General features: G+C 33.9%; 1 protein-coding gene across 1 annotated transcript in view; it reads right to left on the bottom strand.

The window, feature by feature from the left end:
• The window catches only part of LOC149065791 (uncharacterized), a 141059-nt gene that overhangs the window by 104510 nt on the left and 14795 nt on the right, over positions 1-21754 (bottom strand). The window contains exons 4-8 of the mRNA XM_089253924.1: positions 19796-19853; positions 14417-14523; positions 9303-9389; positions 9161-9198; positions 4545-4685 (exon numbers count right to left, since the gene is read on the bottom strand). Of these exons, the coding sequence (XP_089110050.1) occupies positions 4545-4685; positions 9161-9198; positions 9303-9389; positions 14417-14523; positions 19796-19853 (431 nt within the window). The remainder of the gene's footprint in view (positions 1-4544; positions 4686-9160; positions 9199-9302; positions 9390-14416; positions 14524-19795; positions 19854-21754) is intronic.

Below are 21754 nucleotides of genomic sequence, written 5' to 3'. Positions count from 1 at the left end.
CTACACTTGAAAATAATAATTAAAAAAGGATCCCATTTTTTATCGCAAGGAACTAGCAAAATGACTGAAAACATAAAATTTTCACTAAATAAAGAAAAAATTAATATGGATGACACGCTGGATTAACAATACTCCAGGTCCAAGATAAAAGTGCTGAAATATACAAATTATTGAAAAGAGAAATAAAGACATCCACTCACACACATGAATGGTTAAAAAAAAAATCGAATAGACAAAACATATATTATATTGAGAGGAAGGTTAGCGGAAGTTTTCAAAGACCGGTTGGAATCAGTAGGGGTAGTAAGTCAATGGGAAGAATTTAATACGAAGCTGTCCTCTGTTATGCACGATGTCATACCCTTTGTTCGAAAAAAGCGTGTTTGTACATCGCACCCTCTATGGTTCACGGATAGCGTGCATAACCTTTATCTTGAAAAGAAAAGAGCATTCAGAGAGTATAAAAGTGGACAAGGTGACCTATCGTTGTTTACTGATAAAAGAAGAGTGTTGAAGAAAGCGATAAGGGATCGTAAAAAAGGAAGTTGAATCTAGGTTGGCAAATAACATTGGCTCTGGTCCAAAATCATTTTTTCGACACGTCAATAATGGATGTAAGGGGACAGTTGGCCCCCCTCTCAATAGGAGGCTCTAGGGTAGAGAGCAATGTAGGCATGTGTAGTGCTTTCAATGACTTTTTCGCGTCGGTTTTTAATGGAGATAATGATATTCTATATACGGGTGATGCATGGGGTAATAAAACCCTCAACGATATTCAAGTAGAAGACGTGGAGGTCCTAAATCTTCTAAGAAATGTATGTGCAAGCAAAGCACCAGGACCAGATGATATCTATCCCAAGGTCCTCAGGGAATGTGCTAATGAATTGTTGGGGCCTGTCGCACAGATATACAGGAGTAGTGTTGCTTAGGGTATGGTCCCAAGGAATTGGAAACTTGCTAATGTTGTTCTGATATTTAAGAAGTTTAGTAGAGAAGCTGTGTCCAATTATTGTCGAGTTTGACGAGCTCCCTCTCAAAAGTTTTGGAAATTATCATAAAAAGGCAGTTTATGAAGTGGATAGACAAGAATAATGTATTGTCGGATAATCAGCATAGGTTCAGGAAGGGGAAGTCATGTGTAACTAACCTCCTTTGCTTCTATGATCACGTGACTAAGGCTTTGGGTAAGAGCAAAAATGTAGATGTCGTTTACCTTCATTTCCAGAAGGCATTCAATCGGGTCCGACATGGTAAACTCTTGAAGCGTTTACACGAGATTGGAATTGGGGGCAACTTGCTGAATTGGATAGAATCGTGGTTAAGAGATGGGTCGCAACGAGTTATGGTGAACGGGGAATTCTCTGGTTGGACAGACGTCACAAGTGGAGTTCCTCAAGGAAGTGTCCTCAGCCCCATACTTTTTTCACTTTTTTATCGATAAACTCGATCAGGGTATCGATGAGATTACTAGCAAATTCGCAGATGATGTGAAGCTAATGGGGGTAATCGGAAATCAAAACGATAGAGAGTTGCTACAGACCAACTTAAACAGGATTGCAGCTTGGGCAAATGAATGGAGCATGACGCTTAGCGTTGATAAGTGCATGGTCGCTCATTTTGGTTTGAACAACCCATGGTTCTCTTACGAGTTGAATGGTGTCACTATCCTGGATGCAACCAGTGTCACCGATTTCGGAATTCTCATTGACAAGCGGCTTAGGTTTTCTGAACATTGTTCAGCGGTGGTCAAAAAAGCAAATAGAATGCTTGGTCTCATTTTCAAAAAGGTCTCTTCGTGTTCGCCTAAAGTCATTCCTCCGCTTTTTCGAGGCTTAGTTCGTCTTGGACTGGAGTATGCTGTAAGGTTTCAAAGACCATACCTACAGAGGGACATAGACTTTGTTGAAGGGGTGCAGAGAAGAGCTACGCGTGTCCTTATTGGCACACGGGGCTTGAGTTATGAAGAGAGACTTCATTTTTTGAATATGTTTATATTGGATGAATGCAGGTGTCGAGGAGATATGATCGAAGTGTTCAAAATTTTCAATGGGATGGATAGGATGGACCATGAACTTTTAGTACACCGCCAATCGACTGCTTTTACAAGGGGACACCAGTTTCGATTGGTGAGGGACAATGCAAGGTTATGGTGTCGCAGGGAATTTTTCTCTAATAGGGTTGTTAATAAATGGAATAGCTTACCCCCGGAGGTAGTAAATTGTAACACAATTGACACGTTTAAAAAGAAATACGATAAACATGTTGGGGTAAATCGAGAAGCTATCCATTCTTAGAATAAGACAACCATAAGTATTCTGTATGGGCATTGTATAATATTTTATCATGTATATATATTGTTTACAATATTTGTTAATTGCATTTTTAATTGGGTTGCTATATTTTTGAAATATATGACATCCATATTTTTATGGGCATCTTTTTCTCAGCCACCTCATTGGGCATTTTGCCTGTTGTGGCATTGTATTTATATTTGTATTGTATTAATTAAAAAACCAATTACAATTACAGGGTAGCAAAAATTAATAATCCATCTTGAAAATTTCATGTTTCTTGAAACACACAATTACTGGGGCAAATTTTTCTCTACTAAATTCATATGTTGAGCAATCAAAAATTAAGAATGGAATGAACATTCGGTTGGGCTGAATATCTGTGCTTTAACAAATCTTCTAAATCATGGAAATAAAATTTTTAATTGGTGCCTAAAATTTGCTATGCATAATATGTAAATCGTAAATAGAGAAGAACACAAATCTTTTTGAATTTATGTCAGCATGTCTACTAACTTACCAAAGGTGTCAATAAATTCTACAAAAATAGGGAAAAAAATTATTTTGAACCTTTTTTTCCTTCCAGATGTAAAAAAAATTTTACGATATTTTTTTTTTTGTTGAGCTCTAGTATAAAAACTAAATTGCTTCCTTATAGATCAAATGTCTTTGAAAAATACTGATGATATTAGTTTAAACATACAGTTATCGCTCAATTATACACCCTCTCACTTATACGTTTTTCTCAGTTATAAGATGGTTTTCTGCACTTTCCGGTCAGACATCCCATCAAAAACAAGTCTCAAGATTCTTTACTCGTAAGAAGTTGTGATATCTGATGTAGAGCCAAATCTAATGCTGTTATTAACTGTGACACTTTGATTCACAAATCACTCCAAGCTTCCACACCTTTAATTGAAGAACATTTTGGGACCTTATCATATTATATAAAATAAAAAGTCAACAGTGTAAATACCATATCCTTATATAAATATTATTTGATGGGATTTTATTAATGGTGTTAATTATTAATTAAACTTAATCACGGCTGACACCTCCTCATGCTACGTAATTGCCACACAAGTCCCAATAATGTTCTTCAACTAAAGGTGTGGAGCCTAAAATATAGCCAATTATAGAAAATTATTTCCAGTGGGTGAGATGGGAACATACGCTTGGATAGGTGAAATACCGATAATAGAGTAGTGTCACCCCACCTAACGGGGGACTTGAGAATGACTTCACATTCATTTTTCTCCATTATAATAAGTAGCAAAATTATTATCCTTTCATAAAAACACAGAGGAAAACTTCTTTCTACTGGTGCAACTTTTAGTAAAGAAGTTACAGTATTTTAATGTGCATAAAGAACCATCCTTGATTCGTGGGCTTAAAATTTTGAAAAAGTTCAAAAAAGATACATCCATAATATTATTTATGTATAAGAACCCCCCTATTTTTTTATGACCCAATTTTTAGCAAAAAGGGGTTCCTTATACACGTTAAGATACGATAATTCATAAAGCTACAAAAAAATTTCCAAAATCTGTATCCAAGTCACCCCACTTTATGGTATGTTTAAAGCAATGTGCATTGAGCTGATTTAAGACCTCTTAAAAGTTAGCAAGACCTTCTTAACAGCTAGTCTTGCCTTGGAATGAAATATTTTTTGGCAAAAAAATCCCTAACAATGAAAATGGGCTACCAAGATATATATAATTTGACACTGTGTGCTTCGAGTCCTCTTTTCATGAAAACCATTTTTTATGTTTACAAAGTTTATTTGATTTGACAAAAAACATTTGACAAAAACAAATTTATAGTTAATTGGTAATTTCTTCACAATTCCCCCAGAATGTACATTTTTTATATCAGCTAATACAGTAGACTAGTGACTATTCAGCCTAGTTTAAAAATAATAATGCATAATGGATTACAATATTACCTTTTCACATTTGTGTTATCATTTATCAATAAACAGCAAAATAAGATAAATAATTTTTGTAAGAACTTAGCCTACGTTTTACGTTTTGTTCATTTTGAAAGTGTGTGTATTTGTTCTGTGCAACAGTGTTTAAACCTTTCGATATTCCAACCTTTTTTATACAGTCATGGGTGGAGATATGGGGTTATCTGGTGACCCTTTGAGCAAGGAACAATGCATGATTACAGCAGTGTCTTTGTTTAACAGGAAGTATTGCTGTTTAAAAACTGTTGGGACTGGTTCAATAAACTTTGCACGAAATTATTTACTTTTTACAAAAGATTTCCAACTCCAAGTTCTTTTTCTCCAAGATTTCTTTTTCCACTTCTTGTTGTAAAGTGAGCTGATCCATCATTTTTTGAACTTTCACAAGCTCATCCTTGAGGACTAGAACATCATCAGAGCTTGGTCTGTAAAAGGAGAAAAAAATTTTGATTGCCCAGAATGAAAAGTGAAAGAGAAGAATACATATACATAAAAAATATATGAAATTTTAGTAAATAATCATGAATTCCATCACTTTTGTACATCAAAAAATGTTTCCTTCTTTAGTATTGTATCAATTTTAACGCAATAACTTTTGTTTGATACTATTATGCTAAAGGGAAAAAAATCACTACATCTTAAAAGAGTGTAAGGAATATGATGAAATTTGAAATACAGATACAACATCTACACTCATGTCCATAAATTAAGGATTATGCCAGCTCCGGCAAATAAAGGTTCAGAAACAAAACAAACGTTACTTATTCATAAAGCCCATTTATTAAACAAAAGATAAAGAACAAAAACGATGGTGTATGCATGATACCATTCATAAAAACTATAATTTTTGCTCCCTGGAGCAATTGTAAAAAATATCTCCTTTACAAAAACTTACTATTACATGGTTGGTATGATGGTTAATACATTGTATGTCTCTCATGCAATGAAATACAGTCCGTACAACGCCTAGGCATGCTGAGTATCAAATTATCGATCTGATCTTGGGGAAGATCACTCCACTCAGCAAGCAATGCTCTCCGAAGTTCCGGTACACATGTAGGAGGTGGTTGACTGGCTGCAACTCGTCAGCCAAGCATGTCCCACACATGCTCTATCGGATTCAAGTCAGGTGAGAATGCTGGCCATTCCATACGGGTTATATCCTCAGATTCAAGGCATTCGTTTACGATGTTTGCTCGGTGAGGACGGCCATTGTCATCCATAAACACAAATTCTGCGCCCATGGCACCCCTAAACAAACGTACATGTTGTTCCAGAATGATGTCCAGATAAATTTGGGCTTTCATGGTTCCGGTTTGAACATGCAGATCTGTTCTGGAACCCAGTATAATTCCACCCCAAACGAGCAATGCTGCACCACCGTAACGGTGTCGTTCAATGATGTTGTCTTGGTGGTAACGGGTACCTGACTTTCTCCATATGAAAGTCCGACGTGAATCAGACTGCAAGCTAAACCTGGACTCGTCGGAAAACATCACACAAGCCCACTGTGACGATGTCCACATTGCATGTTCTCTACTCCAGGCTAATCGCTGCCGACAGTGAGTTGCTGTGAGCGGAACACATCTGACAGGCCTGCGAGCATATAGACCAATATCTCCCAAACGTCTGTACACAGTTTGCCTTGAAACTGTGGTACCCGTGGCTGCAGATAGCTGACGAGACAGGTCGGATGCTGTGCTCCGTCTGCTTCTTTTGGCAGTTACTGCCAAATACTGGTCTTCATTCGGCGTTGTAACTTCGGGGCGACCTGTACTGTAACATCTACTGACATTTCCGTTATCTTGGAATCGTTGCCAAAGCCTAGAGATGACACTTTGGGCAATTCCAAGTTTCTTGGATACTCCCATCTGAGTACTCCCACATTCCAGGCGGCCGATAATTCTACCACGTAAAAAATCATCCACATGCGTCCTCTGTGTCCTAACTATTCGCTTATGGCACTGAGCGCCTTACAGAACTCTTGTGAACAATTTTACTTCTTTGCACCATTCCTTATATACCCCCCTCTTACACTCTCGTCATTGTGACATACTATCGGCATCATCTGGTGGCTTCCGAAATTTGTATATCATTCTTGCAGATGTGTGTGATAATTCTACAGGTGAAATTTTTACTTTAGATTTCGATTTCCGTGTGATTCTGAATTATCCTTAATTTATGGACATGAGTGTATGTTGTGAGCATATGATCTTTATTTTAATATCATATATGCATAGTGCGTCTGAATATACAAGATGAACAGAAAATAAGGCATGGGGTGGTCACCATAAAATGCTATGCATTCTACTACATTGCATGCCACTGATCGGATGAGCCAAACAGGCCCCCTTTCCCCAAAAGGTCCATCAAGCTATACTTAGGTGCATCTACATGTGCATTTCATGCATTGCCCTTGAGTGGTTTGCTGGGATTTCCCATGATGTGTACAGCTGTCACAAAACATTTCATCATGAGCTAAGCAATGCACACTGGAAAAACTTAGGTGGGCCCCCCCCCCCGGGCCAAGTGATTTTTCTGAGGCCCTACCTGGAAAATTCTTGAAAAATTCAACTACTTCTCGTTTTTCTGAGGCCCCTCTTCTCTTGTGGCCCGGACGGGCCCATGTGTTAAGACGGCCCTGAGCCAAGGCTGCAGTCAAAAGTAAGTTGTGCTTGGGGAGGGGGAGAAAAAAGATGGAAAAGGTATGAGAGCAAGTGAACTGGCAAAGCAAAACCAAGGAAAATGGGTCAGGGCGAGTGAGACTATATTGACACAAGTTTACATAGCTTGCCTGTTATAAGCAGTTAATGTAATGGCTCTTAGTGTGTATATATGCAGGGTAACCATATTTAATTGAGAAAAATACGTGAAATTGGACTTCAAAATGCGGGACATTGCCAATAATCACCAAAAATGATGCCAAAAGTGAGCAAAGTCGTCAACTCATGCTAAAATCACAGAAAAGTTGCCAATCAAGGAAAATGAAGCATCACTTCAAATTGCAGTGAATTAAAAAAAAACCATGACAAATATGTGAAATAAATATTCTTATTTGTAGTTGTAATTATCATAATTTAATTCCCAAATTGGGAAGATAATTTAATCATTAATTTGAAGAATAAAAGTCAAGTTGGCTTTGTTGAAAATACGTGAAAAACTGGGACATTTTTACAAAAAAGTTGGGACAGCCAGAAAAACAGAAAAGACTCTCCCGGTAAATACACGACGTATGGTCACCTTATATAAGTGCACTTTATATATATGCATATATATATATATACATGAAGAACAATTTTAACTATTCCCTGGACAAATTATATAGCTTTCTGTCTTTTTCTTTTATATGCTTCAAACCTCTAAGCTCCAGTTGAGGTCAATTTGACCTCACAACAAGATTAATAATTTTTTATATTTTTACACCAAACATCAAAATAATTTTCTATGTATTCTTGCTTTGTTCTTAATTTTCTGTATAGAGATGGGACAAATATTCCGCATATTTGGCCCTTTTGCCAAATATTTGGTTCAGCCAAATAATGTTCAAGTATTCGGCCGAATATCTGTGTAAATCTGAGCACAAAAAAATAATTTTAAAAAATTACATTAATTGGAATTTTTTGCATAAATTAAAAGTTTTTACTGATTGTATTTTGTGTGGTGTATACCTATCTCTTTTTGTGCAAGAGGTTATGTCAGGGTGAATTTCTAGAATAAGTAAAACATGAAACTGAAAATAGCATCCTACTGCAATAATGTGGAAGTGAGCATGAATTACACAAGTTCACTAACTGAAGGATGTACTTAGACAAGAAATGTATTGAGCTATTGAAAGGGGCAAAGAACATCTAGAGTGGAAAAATAAGTAATAAATTTTATGATGCATTAATACTTAAGAGTAAATAATGGTTGACATTTTCTTAATTAGGTGTGAAATTGTAACAAGTGCTGAAAGAAAAATTCATTCTATAAGTACAACGATACCTTGGTTTATGAATTTTTCTTCTAAGGAATACGGATTCAGCTAACAAACATTTTCAATGATATGAATGCATAAAATGAACACATGCACTAACATAAAATAGCCATATCATGAACTAAATTTTTGCACCAATTATCATCAGAATTACTGTCACTAGAGCCTGATTAACTCATGTCCACCTCGGAATCTTTTTCAAATGTACCTACACTTCTCTTTCTGAAATTCTGAAAATGTATTGAAAATAAAGTTAGCCTATGTTTTCAGAGCAGTTGGTCTTTCAGAGCAAGACTCTTAGCATCAATCTGAACAGTGACATTCTGGGAGACTATCTCCTTTATCTGCATATATCAGACACAAAAATGAGCTGACCAAATCACAAATGAATGGGGACACTTATGAACTCGATTGGGTTGCGTCAATATGAACTTTAGTAGACTAAAGAAAATAAATTTTTATTGTCTTAAACTAGTTTTTTATTAGATTGTTAATCATTTTTAAGCTAAAAACAGTGCAAATATATTGGGGTCAAAATGGGCTATTGTGAAATTTCATTATCTTGTGCGAAGGTAAGAATACTAAAAATTTTGAAAAAGATTATTCAAGAATTTTTTGCACATTTTCTATAGAATGATTAACTTTTTGACAAGAAAATAGGAGACATGAGATTAAAGTGAATTTCAGCTTCAAGCATTTGGTTGGTAAAGGTTAGATTTAATCACAAATAACAACTTCCTAAGAGTTCCTCAATCTGTATGTACAATATTTTTCTTCAATTTTTGTCATTCTTATATCATGTTTAAGCACTGTTGGTTTCTTCCACACTGCAGTTATAAAAAAATGTTGGCATACATGAAACAATTATGCTTGACATAGATTGATAAAGAAAGGTTTAAGATAAATAATATCATTATTACTCACCTTTGTCGAATTTCTGTCTCCAGATCTTTTACTTTGTCCTGAGACAAGTTCACAAAAAAATTACAGATGAAATGAAAAATGAATATCAGTTTGCATGAGAGTGAATATATGCATGCAAGAATTCTGACTATAAAATACTCACCTCAGTATTCTTCAAGAGAGTTGCCAAGGTATCATTTTCTTTACTTTTTCCCTCGCAGAAAATTTTCATATTTGCAATTTCACATGCCTTTGAAACATGTAAGCAAATATTCATCATATTAAATATATGTTATTATATATCAAATATTAACATATCATTATATATCAGTGTTTCTCAGTCCCTGTGCTGTCATGTCAATCATACTAGGCCATGAGAGTTTCCCCTATATTTCTATGCATTTTTTATGAATAACTAAATGGTTTGGTTCATATTTTTAAACAAATAAGAATTGATAGACGATTAGAAATTTTGATGCAATCAAAAAACATTTCAAAATTCAAGAAAGGGATTGCAAAGGCTGATGTTTATAACCAGTCGTGGAAATTGCTGTAATCTAATAGGAATAATGGATGGCATATCCTATGTTCTCCATTTGTCATACATGTTCAACATATGCATTGCAAATTTCAACAATCGAGCAGTAAAGTATACGGAAAAAAAACTACTTCCAGTTCAAGTCATCAAAGCAGTCCGTAACTGATTTTTACAATGAACAATACCAAATACAGTTTCTTTACAAGAATGCAAGTTTTTTTCCTTTTTTTTCGAATGTTGTATATACATTACGGTCAAGGTCTGAAGTCTAGCATCTTTGCAAAGGGGCCAGCAGCTGGTTAGTCACCTTGCAAAGCAGCCAGTACCTGAAATTTGGGCAATATGGCCAGCAACTTAGCTTAGCTAACCTGTTGCTGGTCAATTTATGTAGATGTTATACTGTATATTTCAGCCACCAACTGTAACACACACACACACACACACACACACACACATATATATATATATATATGTATACAGGATGATTCAAAACCCAATGTACAAACTTTTAGGGGAGGTAGAAAACAAAAACAAAACAGAATCACATAGGAATGTATCACAATTTTTTTTTTTGCATAACTGTGGAAGGCAAGAACTTTGAGCAGTTGTTGTGAAACTTAACGTGCAGTCATACTGTCCTCATGTAAATTATTGCTAAATAAAGAGTTTTTCAGCCATTGACTTGTCATTTCTGTATCTTCATTTATCCTCCAACTGACCATGTTGGGATTTCTGGTCATACATTTCTATGTGATATGTTTTGTTTTTGTTTTCTACCTCCCCTAAAAGTTTGCACGTTGAGTTCTGAATCACCCTGTATATAAACACACACAGGTGTCTCTCGCTTCATACAATTAATTAGTTCTGTGAAATAATCACATAAACCAAGTTGAGTTCAACTTGGATGAGATAAGGATTTGGTAAGGATAGGATGATAAAAGAATGACACTTTGCACTAGTGAGGAAAATTGGTGAATGAAATATTTGAAAATTTCTCTCATAATTGTTTGTCCCTCCTAGTCTCATTAGGATTAATCTATTCTATTATCCTGAGGTCCCAGATTTTAATTAAAATTGCACTGTTTTCCAAATCCTGAATATTTTTAGTGAGTTTTGATGAGGATTTGGGCACAGTTCCTCAACATCCTCAAATCCAAAAAAAAGTTTGCTGCATCATATCTTGGGGTTTACAAGCTTGCTTTCAAGACCAAAACTATTTGGGTAAACGAGTAAAACAAATTACTAATTTAGTTTGGGTAAAATATTCTCTCTAAAATGGCAAATTCTAGTAGTTGGCAACCATCATGTGTGCAATATTTATATTTTCCAACAGGAGTTGTGAAATTACTATATGATGCAATTTTTTTACATAATTTTAAATTGCATTGTAGCAAAAACCTGTAAAGTGAGGTAGTGCAAAGCAAGGGATACCTGCATGTACAGGGTGGGTATCATCAACTGTCCCATAGTCACATATGAAACATGTGATTCCTTGTGAAAAACTAATGTGGAAAAGTGTTTTCAGTTTTTTGATTTGATCAATAATTATGGAGTTATAATGCATTAAAAATTGATGATGTCACTTTCGAATCCTGCCAAATTCACCAAACAGGCATAGAATGTATAACTTGACGTTTTGAAGCTGATAGCAATGCCACAACTTTGAGCATAATCAAGAAAGCTAAGGCTAAGAACATAGTGGGGGGGGGGGCAAGCAAAGTGACAAATGAGAAGGAAGAAAATATAGCTGCAAGCAAGGAACAAGCACACACAGTGGGAGTGTTTGATATAGCAGAGAGTATCAAATAGAAACTCGCAATCAGCTTGGTTTTTTTAATTAAAGAATGCTCCACATCTTTAAAATTTGCAAAAATTTCATAATTATAAAAATCATTGCTCAGATAACAGTTTAGAAATAATAGTGTTGTGTGAATATCGCTATTTTTAAATACAGAAATAACCGACTCATATTTTGGTCGCTTTCGTCCCTACATCTTTTCCCATGGCACTTGAGCATGATCACTTGCCGAAAAATCAATAATATTTTCTACTAAATTTATGAGAAAAAATTGAGAAAAATATCAAGTTTATCAAAGCCCCTGCCTTTTAAATTTGTATTATTAGCATAGGTGGGAGGGTAGAAGTAGAAAATCTCCCCCAGTGTTCGAATAGCTTCATTTGTATGAATATTTGTTGTTTCATTTTTTTCACAAGAAACATAATTATTGACACACAAAAATGGAAATATTGACGGTATGCAGAAAATAAACAAACAAATAAAACTTGCTAATATTTCCACAGAAACAAACATACATGATTTTTTTTTTAAATTCAGACTACTCAAATACATTTTCTCACACACAGTGCATGATAAATTAGCTTAAAACTCAAAATATAAATTTTAGGTTTGGTTAAGCACATGCTCACGAAAAAAGTTTGACGGGAAATTTATGAAAATTATTCGGTACTTGCTGTTTCCCCTTGATCGACCACCCCATTTTGAAGTATCTTTAGAACTTAACATCAACAATTCTGGTGACATTTTTTACCTCACTACTGCTTTTTAACAGCGAAAACAAGCCCTTCGATGACCATCTTGAAACCACACACAAGCGAGCAGAGCAGCGAAAACCAAATATCTTGATTCCTTCGCTATTGTAGTTTGTCGCAGAGTTCCTGCCCTATATTAGGTGCATTGGAATCCATGTGTTTGATTTTGCTGCTTGGATATTTTCTACCCCCGTTGCTTTGCTCTCCGCCCCACTGTGTTTTCAGATTAAAGCTGTGCAAACCAGTTTTTTTTCTAGTGCTTTCCCTCAACAAAAAAAAAAATTCCTTTAATAATAAAGGGGAAAAAAAATTACCAGATTTTGACAAAAAAGTGTTGATTTTGAGAAAACAATTTTCTCAATAAATTTTTACAAATCTGGTGATAAATTTGCTAGTATAATGGGGCGAATGTGACACATAATAACAAGAGATTAACATCACTCTACACGAAGGTGAAAAATTCCAATCATGAAAGAAAATAACTGAACTTGGCTTCTAACGGGGTGAATATTTCAGTTCATTTTCAATTAATGACAACCTGCTTCATGGGGAAAAAATTCTTTGGGTGTTTGGCATGTAACTTTGATCTTTAGAAAACTAACACATCATAAAATTTCACAACATTACAACTCCCTTAATATTTGTCTGATCCTAAAAGAGAAAAACTCTTCCATATTAGTTTTCAAGAGGAATCTTGTGTGCAATTATTAAACAGTCCATAGTATTCATTCTGTATAGAGTGGGCAGCAGAAGTTTAGACACTGATGAAATTCGCTCTTAAATTTAAAAAACAGAAAGTAAACCAAATTCGCAAACTCTGAAATAAAGTTGCAAATTTGTGCCCCCTCAGAAATATTACTTACCTCTGTTTACACATAGCACCACTACATTGAAAAGGTGGAACAATAGTTCTCCAAAATCAAAACAGAACTGCTATGTTTTATATTTTTCCTGCCTCTACTCATCAGATCTTCACATTCTGATTGCATTATTGACATGAAATATTTATCAGTAATACTGTGCAATTTGAACCACATATATCTTTTAAACCAAACCAATTCTGAGTTTAAGTAGGGTTGCCAGTAGGGCTATCTTAAGAACATCATAGGGCCCCTGTGCAAAGTGATTTTTCTGAGCCACCCACCTACCAACCAACATGATATTCTCAAAAATTTGAACCACATCTCATTTTCATGAGGCCCCTCTGCACTTGAGGTCCCTGGGCCATACCCTGGTGGTCCCATGCATTAAGACAGCATTAGTTGCCAGTTACCCCTCATTTATAATGACATCATACATTTTTTATGAGATTTCACTCTTATGTAATGATTTTCAGGTTTTCAAAATTAACATTGTGCTATGTTTCAATTCTGAAATCACTCTGACACAGGTTTTTGTATTATAATGTATCAATATAATAAGTATTATAATGTATCAATATAATATGTTATTATAATGTATCAATATAATATGTTATTATAATGTATCAATATAATATGTTATTATAATGTATCAATCAGTATACCATATTTTGATAGTGTAAAATATAGTAATTCTTAAAAAATTTAAATGATTACATCTGAATTTTTGTGATGTATCATGAATCTATGTATACTTAGAAAAAGATCAATTTGGTTGAAAAAATACATGTTGATTGATAATTACAAAATATAAGAGGTGAATATGTCAATAATGTGAATAGGATGTGGGGATCTGATGATGGTATCTTTTGTAAATAAAGGTAAGACACATTACAAAAGGTGGTGTGACCTCATTGAAGAGTTTAGAAATTTGATGACTTTATATAAAATCAGGTAAAATCAGGACGTGCTATAGAACCCTAGTGATACCGCAAGAGGTGCTACCATCTTTCAAAAAAGAAAATGCTCAAACTTGCTTGTGTGGTTTACTCACTTTGAAATAATAAAATCGGATCTCTCTCTCTTTCTCTCTATTGAATAATCTATTATTCAATTATTATTAAAATAATTCATTTGTTAACTAATAGGTGCTTCAGCATAAAACAAAAAAGTAAATGTTCAGTAAATATATTACAAATTTTCACAGAATAAAATGGTTTAATAGCAAAAATTGTACAGTTGTTCAATTATGATAGCTTATAAAATGCTTAAATTATGAGCTTCAAAAGAATCACAGATGCAAATAAAAAATTTAATAATAATTCTTACCAAAGCAGCAGTTTTTGATTCCAAAACCTCTTTCTCTACTTCTGCTTTGGAAGATGTTTTGGCTTCTTCTACCAACTGACTTCTTAAGCTTTCCATTTCATTTTGCACTAGTATATGTGTGTGTGTATATATATATATATATATATATCAGAGCAGAATAAATTAAAATTGATTAATATTCATGGTAAAATACCAATATCAGTGCCAAAGGCAGCTGAAATATATAGTGTGATGTAATAAAGGACAAAATATATAAATTGAAAATACAATGTAGCCCAAACGCTGAGAGAAAATTCAACAGAAATGAAATTTCAAAATGTAAAATACAATACCATCTCTGGGTTTTTCATCAGGAGGGAACACCACAGTGACTGGCCAAAGGCAAAACGTTTTTGATAGTACTTAGGCTAAGCCTCAACAAAAGTACTGGATCCCCCTCCATTTTGCCATGTAATATGTCAGAAGTTTAACAAACAGAAAACTACAGTAGGCAACACAGCTTTTCCTGCTTCATTTTCCAACCTTTACGCCAGGGGCAACACTTAAGTGCTGTTGATCGGCTACTCGTAGCTCAACCAGAAGAGTTCTCTCTCCATACATCCATTGGTAAAGCTTTTTTTATACAAGTAGTTTTACTTATTTTTTCTGCATCTCATCTATATCCAGTGGAACTTCGGTTAACGAGCGGTTTGGTTAATGAGCAATTCACATAATGAGAGAAAGTTTTGAACAAATTTTGACTCGGTTAACGAGTGATGATTTGCATTACGAGAAAAAATGTTGAGCTTTGTTCATTCATTTCCACGTTGTCACAAATGGAATTGCAGATAATATTCTCCCCTAAAGTCTCTGGGAAGCGTGCCTCACTCTGAAAATCAACACACTTGCAAGTGTGAATATTTAGCATTGTAGCCATGTATACGTGCGCTTGAAGTTTTTTTCAACGTCCTCTTGCAGAAAAATGTGGGCTGATTTGAATTATTGAACGTGACAAAGTACTTGTCGAAGAGATTAGGGAAGACCACGGAGTGGGGGTGCATGAGGATGGCATTCAAGATCTAGTGGTGAAAAATGTCTAGGAGTTGACAGTAGATGAAGTGATGTATCTCTTTTGCATGCACCAGCAAGAGTTTATAAACGGTATCTCTCATCTGAGGAAGAGAGAAGTAAGGAGGAGTCCCTCACATAAAATGAGATTAGAGAGATGTGTAGAATATGGAAATCTGTGCAAAACCACACAAATAAATTTGTAGCAGTGTGCGAGCAATGAATCTGTCCAACAAAAACACTGCAATTTCCCATTTCGCAGAAATCCTAAAAGAGAGGCAAGTGCAAAGAGAGCAAGTGCCATTGGATAAGGTTCTTTTTTAAATTTGTTTGTAAACATTGAGTCCGTAAATCGCCCTAAACGATAGTCCTCCTCTCTCTCGTCATTTAGAGTAAGTTAATAGTCAATAATGTTTGTAAACATTATTGTATTGCATGTTTATTTATAGCATTTTTATTATTTATGGCGTTATATTATGTATATTTTATTATTACTGAGTTTAATTTTTGATTGAATGCCATTTTCATTAGTCATTTTTATGTGAATGAATAATTGTGGAATGAATTATCAGAGTTTCTATTATTTCCTTTGGAATAGTTCGAGTTATTTGGATAACGAGCATGTTGGCGGAAAGAATTAAGATTGTTAAACAAAGTTCCACTGTAGTTTATTTGTTGTAGATGTTGATTGTTTTATTAGCTTTTGTATTTATGATTATATATTTTTGTGTGGAAAGATTGATTTTTCTATCTGTTAAACTCCTGATGTACTGTATGGCAAAATATAGAGGGATCTAATATTTTTTTTCAGGCTTAGCCTACGTACTATCAGAAACGTTTTGCCTTTGGCTAGTCTCTGTGGTGTTCTCCGTTGAAGAACCCAGAGATGGCTGTGAATATTCAACTCATCATGTGAAAAAATTTCTTCACAATTATTTTTCATTTTGAAATTTCATTTCTGCTGAATTTTCTCTCTCAGCATTTGGGCCAGGGTTTAAGCTGGATAAAAAATTCCTTTCGCAAAAAAGCGAAAATGAGGGGAAAAGCTTTAGCAAAATGCTACAATGCTAAGGGGCATTCAAGTATTATGTCAGCAGATTTTTAGCCATTTTTGACCCCTCCACCCCTTGACAGCAAAATTTCGTCAGCAGCTTAGAATATTTCATACCTTCAAAAAGGGTGGTTGATGACGTCAGCAACCTTGAAACCCCTCCCCCCTTGTCATCAAAAGTCACCAAATCCGAACCCCCCCCCCGATGCTGACGTAATACTTGAATGACCCCTAATGTAATGATTGATGGTTGGATGTCTACTCGTTGTGTACCTCGTGTACGTATTTTTGCAAAAGTGGCTACTACTTTTTTCGCATTCTGCGATTTTCTTTCGCATTTTGCGGAAAATGCGACCGTAGCTTAAACCCTGATTTGGGCTATATTGCATTTGAATGTACATATGTTGTCTAATATATATATACATAAAAAATGAAGCACTGGACTATTGAAAATAGTCATACCATAAAGTCTACACAACTGAAAACCACTTACATCATTTTCTTTTTAAATCTATTAACAAGAACAAACAAGGTAGCTATTATATATGACATGAATGTCGCTCTCCACTTGTTAATACAAGATATACGGAAGACTGGATGTTGTGAAGATATTTATTATTTGAGATGTTAACATCTCAAATAATAAATATCTTCACAACATCCAGTCTTCCGTATATCTTGTAAGGTAGCTATTTCTGTGAACTTTCTACATTCGACGCAAAAAAAACAACTTTACGGGAAAAATTGAGAGCATCCACTTCTCAAATAAAGAGAAACAAATGAGTAATCCTGATGATTTGACAATTGGCAAGCATTATTACAATGATTGTCTGCCTGTTCAAAAATGCTTTCTATCCTACTATCAGGTCACACTCTCCGACATATGTTCATGCGACTCTCATTTATAGTTTGCCAAAATTTGGTCTCGATTCAACTTTATGCATTTTTAAACAACTAATATTGTGCCAAAATGAATACATTAATTTTCTCATTATATCCAGACTCTCGATAAATATGGGCTCAATATAAACAGGTACTACTACAGTACCTACTGTACTTCAGCATTTATACTGATATATAAAAAATTGAGACACAATGGGTGGGAGTGTGAGTTTATTTAAACCCTGAAACTGAACTGATAAGTCAGAGATATACTTATTCATATGAGCGAGAGAGAGAGAGAAAAGTTTAATTTTTAGAATTTATTGACATAAAACATAAAAAACAGAGGAGGGGGAAATAAAACATGAATAAGGGAAAAACAAACACAATGGGAGGGGGAGAAAACCAATGCATCTATCCATATTAGACCCAAGAAATCTATATGTGATCTGTCCAGGGTCGAACTACAAATAATTTCAATGTTGGCAAACACATGCTATTGAAACACTATACTCAGCATTATAAATACACATAAATGATACAAGTTGATCAAACAATAGGTACAGTACTTTGTTTATTAGTAATTAGTATTTTTATCCAATGGCGCTTCTTACTTTTTTTAGTACATAGAAGCGTAAGAGAGACAAAACAAACTTGTTTAAACACTTGGCATATATTGATGCTTCTTTAGAATTTTGAGTTTAGGTTTAAAAATATTTTAGAATTGCATTATAAGGAGTTAATATAATCTACAAGCAGTTTTTAAAGCGGTTTATGTTTCTTTCGAATTTTATATCATTACTTAATGTGTTATAAGATCTTGGTGCTAAATATAAAAATTGTTTCTGAATGAGTGTCTTTTTAGGTTTTATGATCTCATATTGAATTCCATATTGTCTTGTTTTTATGAAAGTGTGTCGCAAAATGAACCACGTAGGGTTTTTTTTTTGTAGAAACAGTAAGGTTCGATATAAATGAAGTTTATGTATATCAAATCTATAATGTCAACATTATAATCAATATTTGAAGAATAAGAATATTGACGGTTTTCTTTAAATTATTCGTTTGCATACCATATTCTAAAGTAGAAAAAACCCATGCAAAATAAAACATACAGAGAAATTCACTTGAAATTATGTTTTTCAGATGGCAAAATCTAATATTGTGTGATATATTTTAGTTTATTACTGATTCAATAACGTGTGATTTCCATTTAAGATTTATATTTAACATAATTCCAAGGTATTTCATTTCATCAATCTCAGAGATCGTGGGGCATACACAATGATGAAAAGAGCAAACTGAATTGTGACACTGCAATGGCAGTTGTTCTTTGTCGTCATTATACAGTTGAAAGTTGATATATTTAGTTTTAAGATTCAAGGCCACTTTATTACTATTTGGCCAGATATTTATTTTATACAGATTTGCTTCTGCATGGTTTTTCAAAACATCATAATTTTCTGCTGTTATGGTTATGGCTGTGCCATCTGCGTAGCTGATTAAATGTCAATTTAGTTGAAAATACTTTAAATTATTAACAAAAATTAAAAACAATATGGGGCCAAGAACTGATCCTTGAGGAATACCTTTATTTATATATTTAAAACCACTAACCATATTCCCAATTTTCACAGCTTTCATTCTGTTTACAAGATAACTTTTTAACCAATTATACACAGTACCTCTGAAACCGGCACAGTAAATTTTATTCAGAAGAATTTTGCGATCGACACTATCAAAAGCTTTCTTTAAATCTAAGAATATAGTCAGTGTTTTATTACCTTCGTTTATATTTTTATGGATGTTTTCCATTAGTTTTAAAATAGTAATTTCTGTATTTCTATTTCGTAAAAAGCCGTACTGAGGAGCTGAAAAGTACGAATTTGTATTTAAGAAATCTATTATTTTCGTTTTAATCACACTTTCCACAACTTTAGACATTATTGGAAGAATTAAAATCGGGCAATAATTATTTAATTCATTTTTGTTTCCATTTGTATAAACAGGGATAACAAGAGCATTTTAAGTTTCTCTATAAAAACACCTTCTGTGAGAGAACTATTGATAATATATGTAATAAAACGAGTATGATATTTATAAACCATTTTAAGCATTTTGGGGGAAATTCTGTCATATCCAACTGCTTTATGGTTTTATTCAAACAAAATATTATTCGTTTAACTGTAGATTCTTCAACAGAAATTATAGCCACAGAATTATGAAATTGTATGTAATAAATATTTCCCCCTTAAAAATTGCAAGTTGTCAATAACTGTATCAGCCACCTACTCAAGTCTATTTGAGATGGGAGCAATTAGTGTTTCCAACAAAAATTTCAGAAATTTTTTAAACTTAAATTATCTTAAACTTTTAATTAAAAAATTGGAAAAACTTACACAAGGCTTTTCCTTCTAACAGAGCTTGTACTTGCATCCTCAAAATTTCAATTTCACCCTGAGAAAAGAACACATGGCAGTGTCTGAAGAACATATGCTGCATATTACACTTTATGAACTCTATCAAGGACATCCAGCAATTTTAGCAATACAAAATATTAATTTTGTGTCTTTCATGTTCTGTTTGGTATAGACATGGGGCCCTTGATATCAATTGGTGTAATATAATGTGTATAACATTTGATGTTTAATAGGATTTGCAAAATTGTGATCCTGAAAACACCAGAATATTGTTTTCTAGCTTGACAGGTGATTGTGCAGTAATGAGGACTAGAATGAACAGTACTTGAGCCTTGTGTAGTCACAAAGTATTGTAAAAATGTATCAATGCTTTCCAAATTCTCAAGTTATTCCTAGAGATTTCATTCTTATGCTGAATGAATTAACTGCACACAGTTTTGTCATTTGTAAATGATTTCACATGAGTAGCAGAAATAAAATCATTAACAGTGTAGTTTGTTATATTTAGATTTCAGTGATCAGGTTCTAAAGAGTATAATTCAGTCTTCCCTATATGAGAAAAATGCTTCTGGCAGAAAGAGCAGAGAGAAAATATATATATATAAATAAGTAAAAAACTATTTCAATCTAAACTGGCTTTTCTAGCACACTATCAGAATAATAAAAAATACACACACTTGAATGCTTTGTTGGACTGCTTTTAGCACAAATTACAGAATGCTTTTATCATGGCATTATTTTAATGAAGTCATTCTGTATCTCAACACTTATTTTTTGACCAGATTTGTATTGAAATTCTCTTCGATTAATAGGAAGAGTGAAATGACTCCTCAAGTTTCTAGATTTGATTTAGATTGAGAATTTATATTAGTTAATCTGAATATCCAAAACACTTCTCACAGCTTTCTGTGAATCAGTTTTTCTTTCAAGTCTGCTAATAAATGCACTTGGTTTAATTTTTAAGGAAGACATTTAAAGATTTGAATCTCAGTGTTTACCTTCATTTTCTAAAGAATTTTCTAATTGAAAATTTGTAGAAGTGACACTGAAAGAGACACTAACTAGTCTTCAACCTTTTCGAAACCTGTATATATATACACAGTAGAGTCTCGTTTATTTGACCTTCACTTATCTGACATTCTGTATTATCCGAAGTCCCACCGAAAAAAAAAAAGAAAAAGGATGAAGCACCAACTGTTGAGCCTCATTGAATTTCAAATAACGACCGAGTTAAGGCTTCAGATACTGCAATTAAATACATTGAGTAGAAGCTACAGGAATCAACATAACGATGCTGCAAAAATTTCTTTAAATCATCACAGGACTGATTTTTTAAGTACTGCATTTAACTACAGAACATTCTGTAATTATAACAGTTTGATGTTTAATAGGTTTTTTCTTAACAATTCCCTATTATCTGACATTTTTGTTTATCCGACGTTCTGCCAACCTGTTTATGTCGGATAAGTGAGACTCTACTGAATACAGGTAATTACATAATTCCCCTTGTCCCATTTTACTGGTGAACCGTTGATCTTAGAAGCATACATCCAATTATAAAAAGTATCTAAATAACGTGTAGAACTCAGATACATCTTTCATGCTGGGAGTTATATAGCTATTAAAATATAAAAATTAACTTCTTTTACGGTCACCCTATCCCCAAAAACTTCATTAGAAAGTTGTTGCCCAGTCTCTTCAAACAAAAAAAATTCCACGTTTCTAAGTGCATTTTTAAATTTTGGTGCATTCTAATTAACTGAAATATCTGAATTCAAACATCAGAGAGAAGTTGGAGGAAAAACAACATAAATGAGGTAAAGAAGCATTGTCTGTCCAAAATTTGGAAATAACAGCATCAATTAACAAATTTGTGCTGTTCTTTTCCAACTTTTCAGATTTTTGAATTCAAATATTTTAGTGAGTATAGCACTTAGA

The sequence above is a fragment of the Pholcus phalangioides genome, unplaced genomic scaffold, assembly GCF_987345545.1.
Source record: "Pholcus phalangioides strain wild (caught in Gottingen) unplaced genomic scaffold, Ppha-v1.0 ptg000039l_1, whole genome shotgun sequence".
Lineage (NCBI taxonomy): Eukaryota > Metazoa > Arthropoda > Arachnida > Araneae > Pholcidae > Pholcus > Pholcus phalangioides.
Note: the sequence above shows the minus strand (reverse complement) of the source record. Positions and strands in the feature narration are given on the sequence as shown.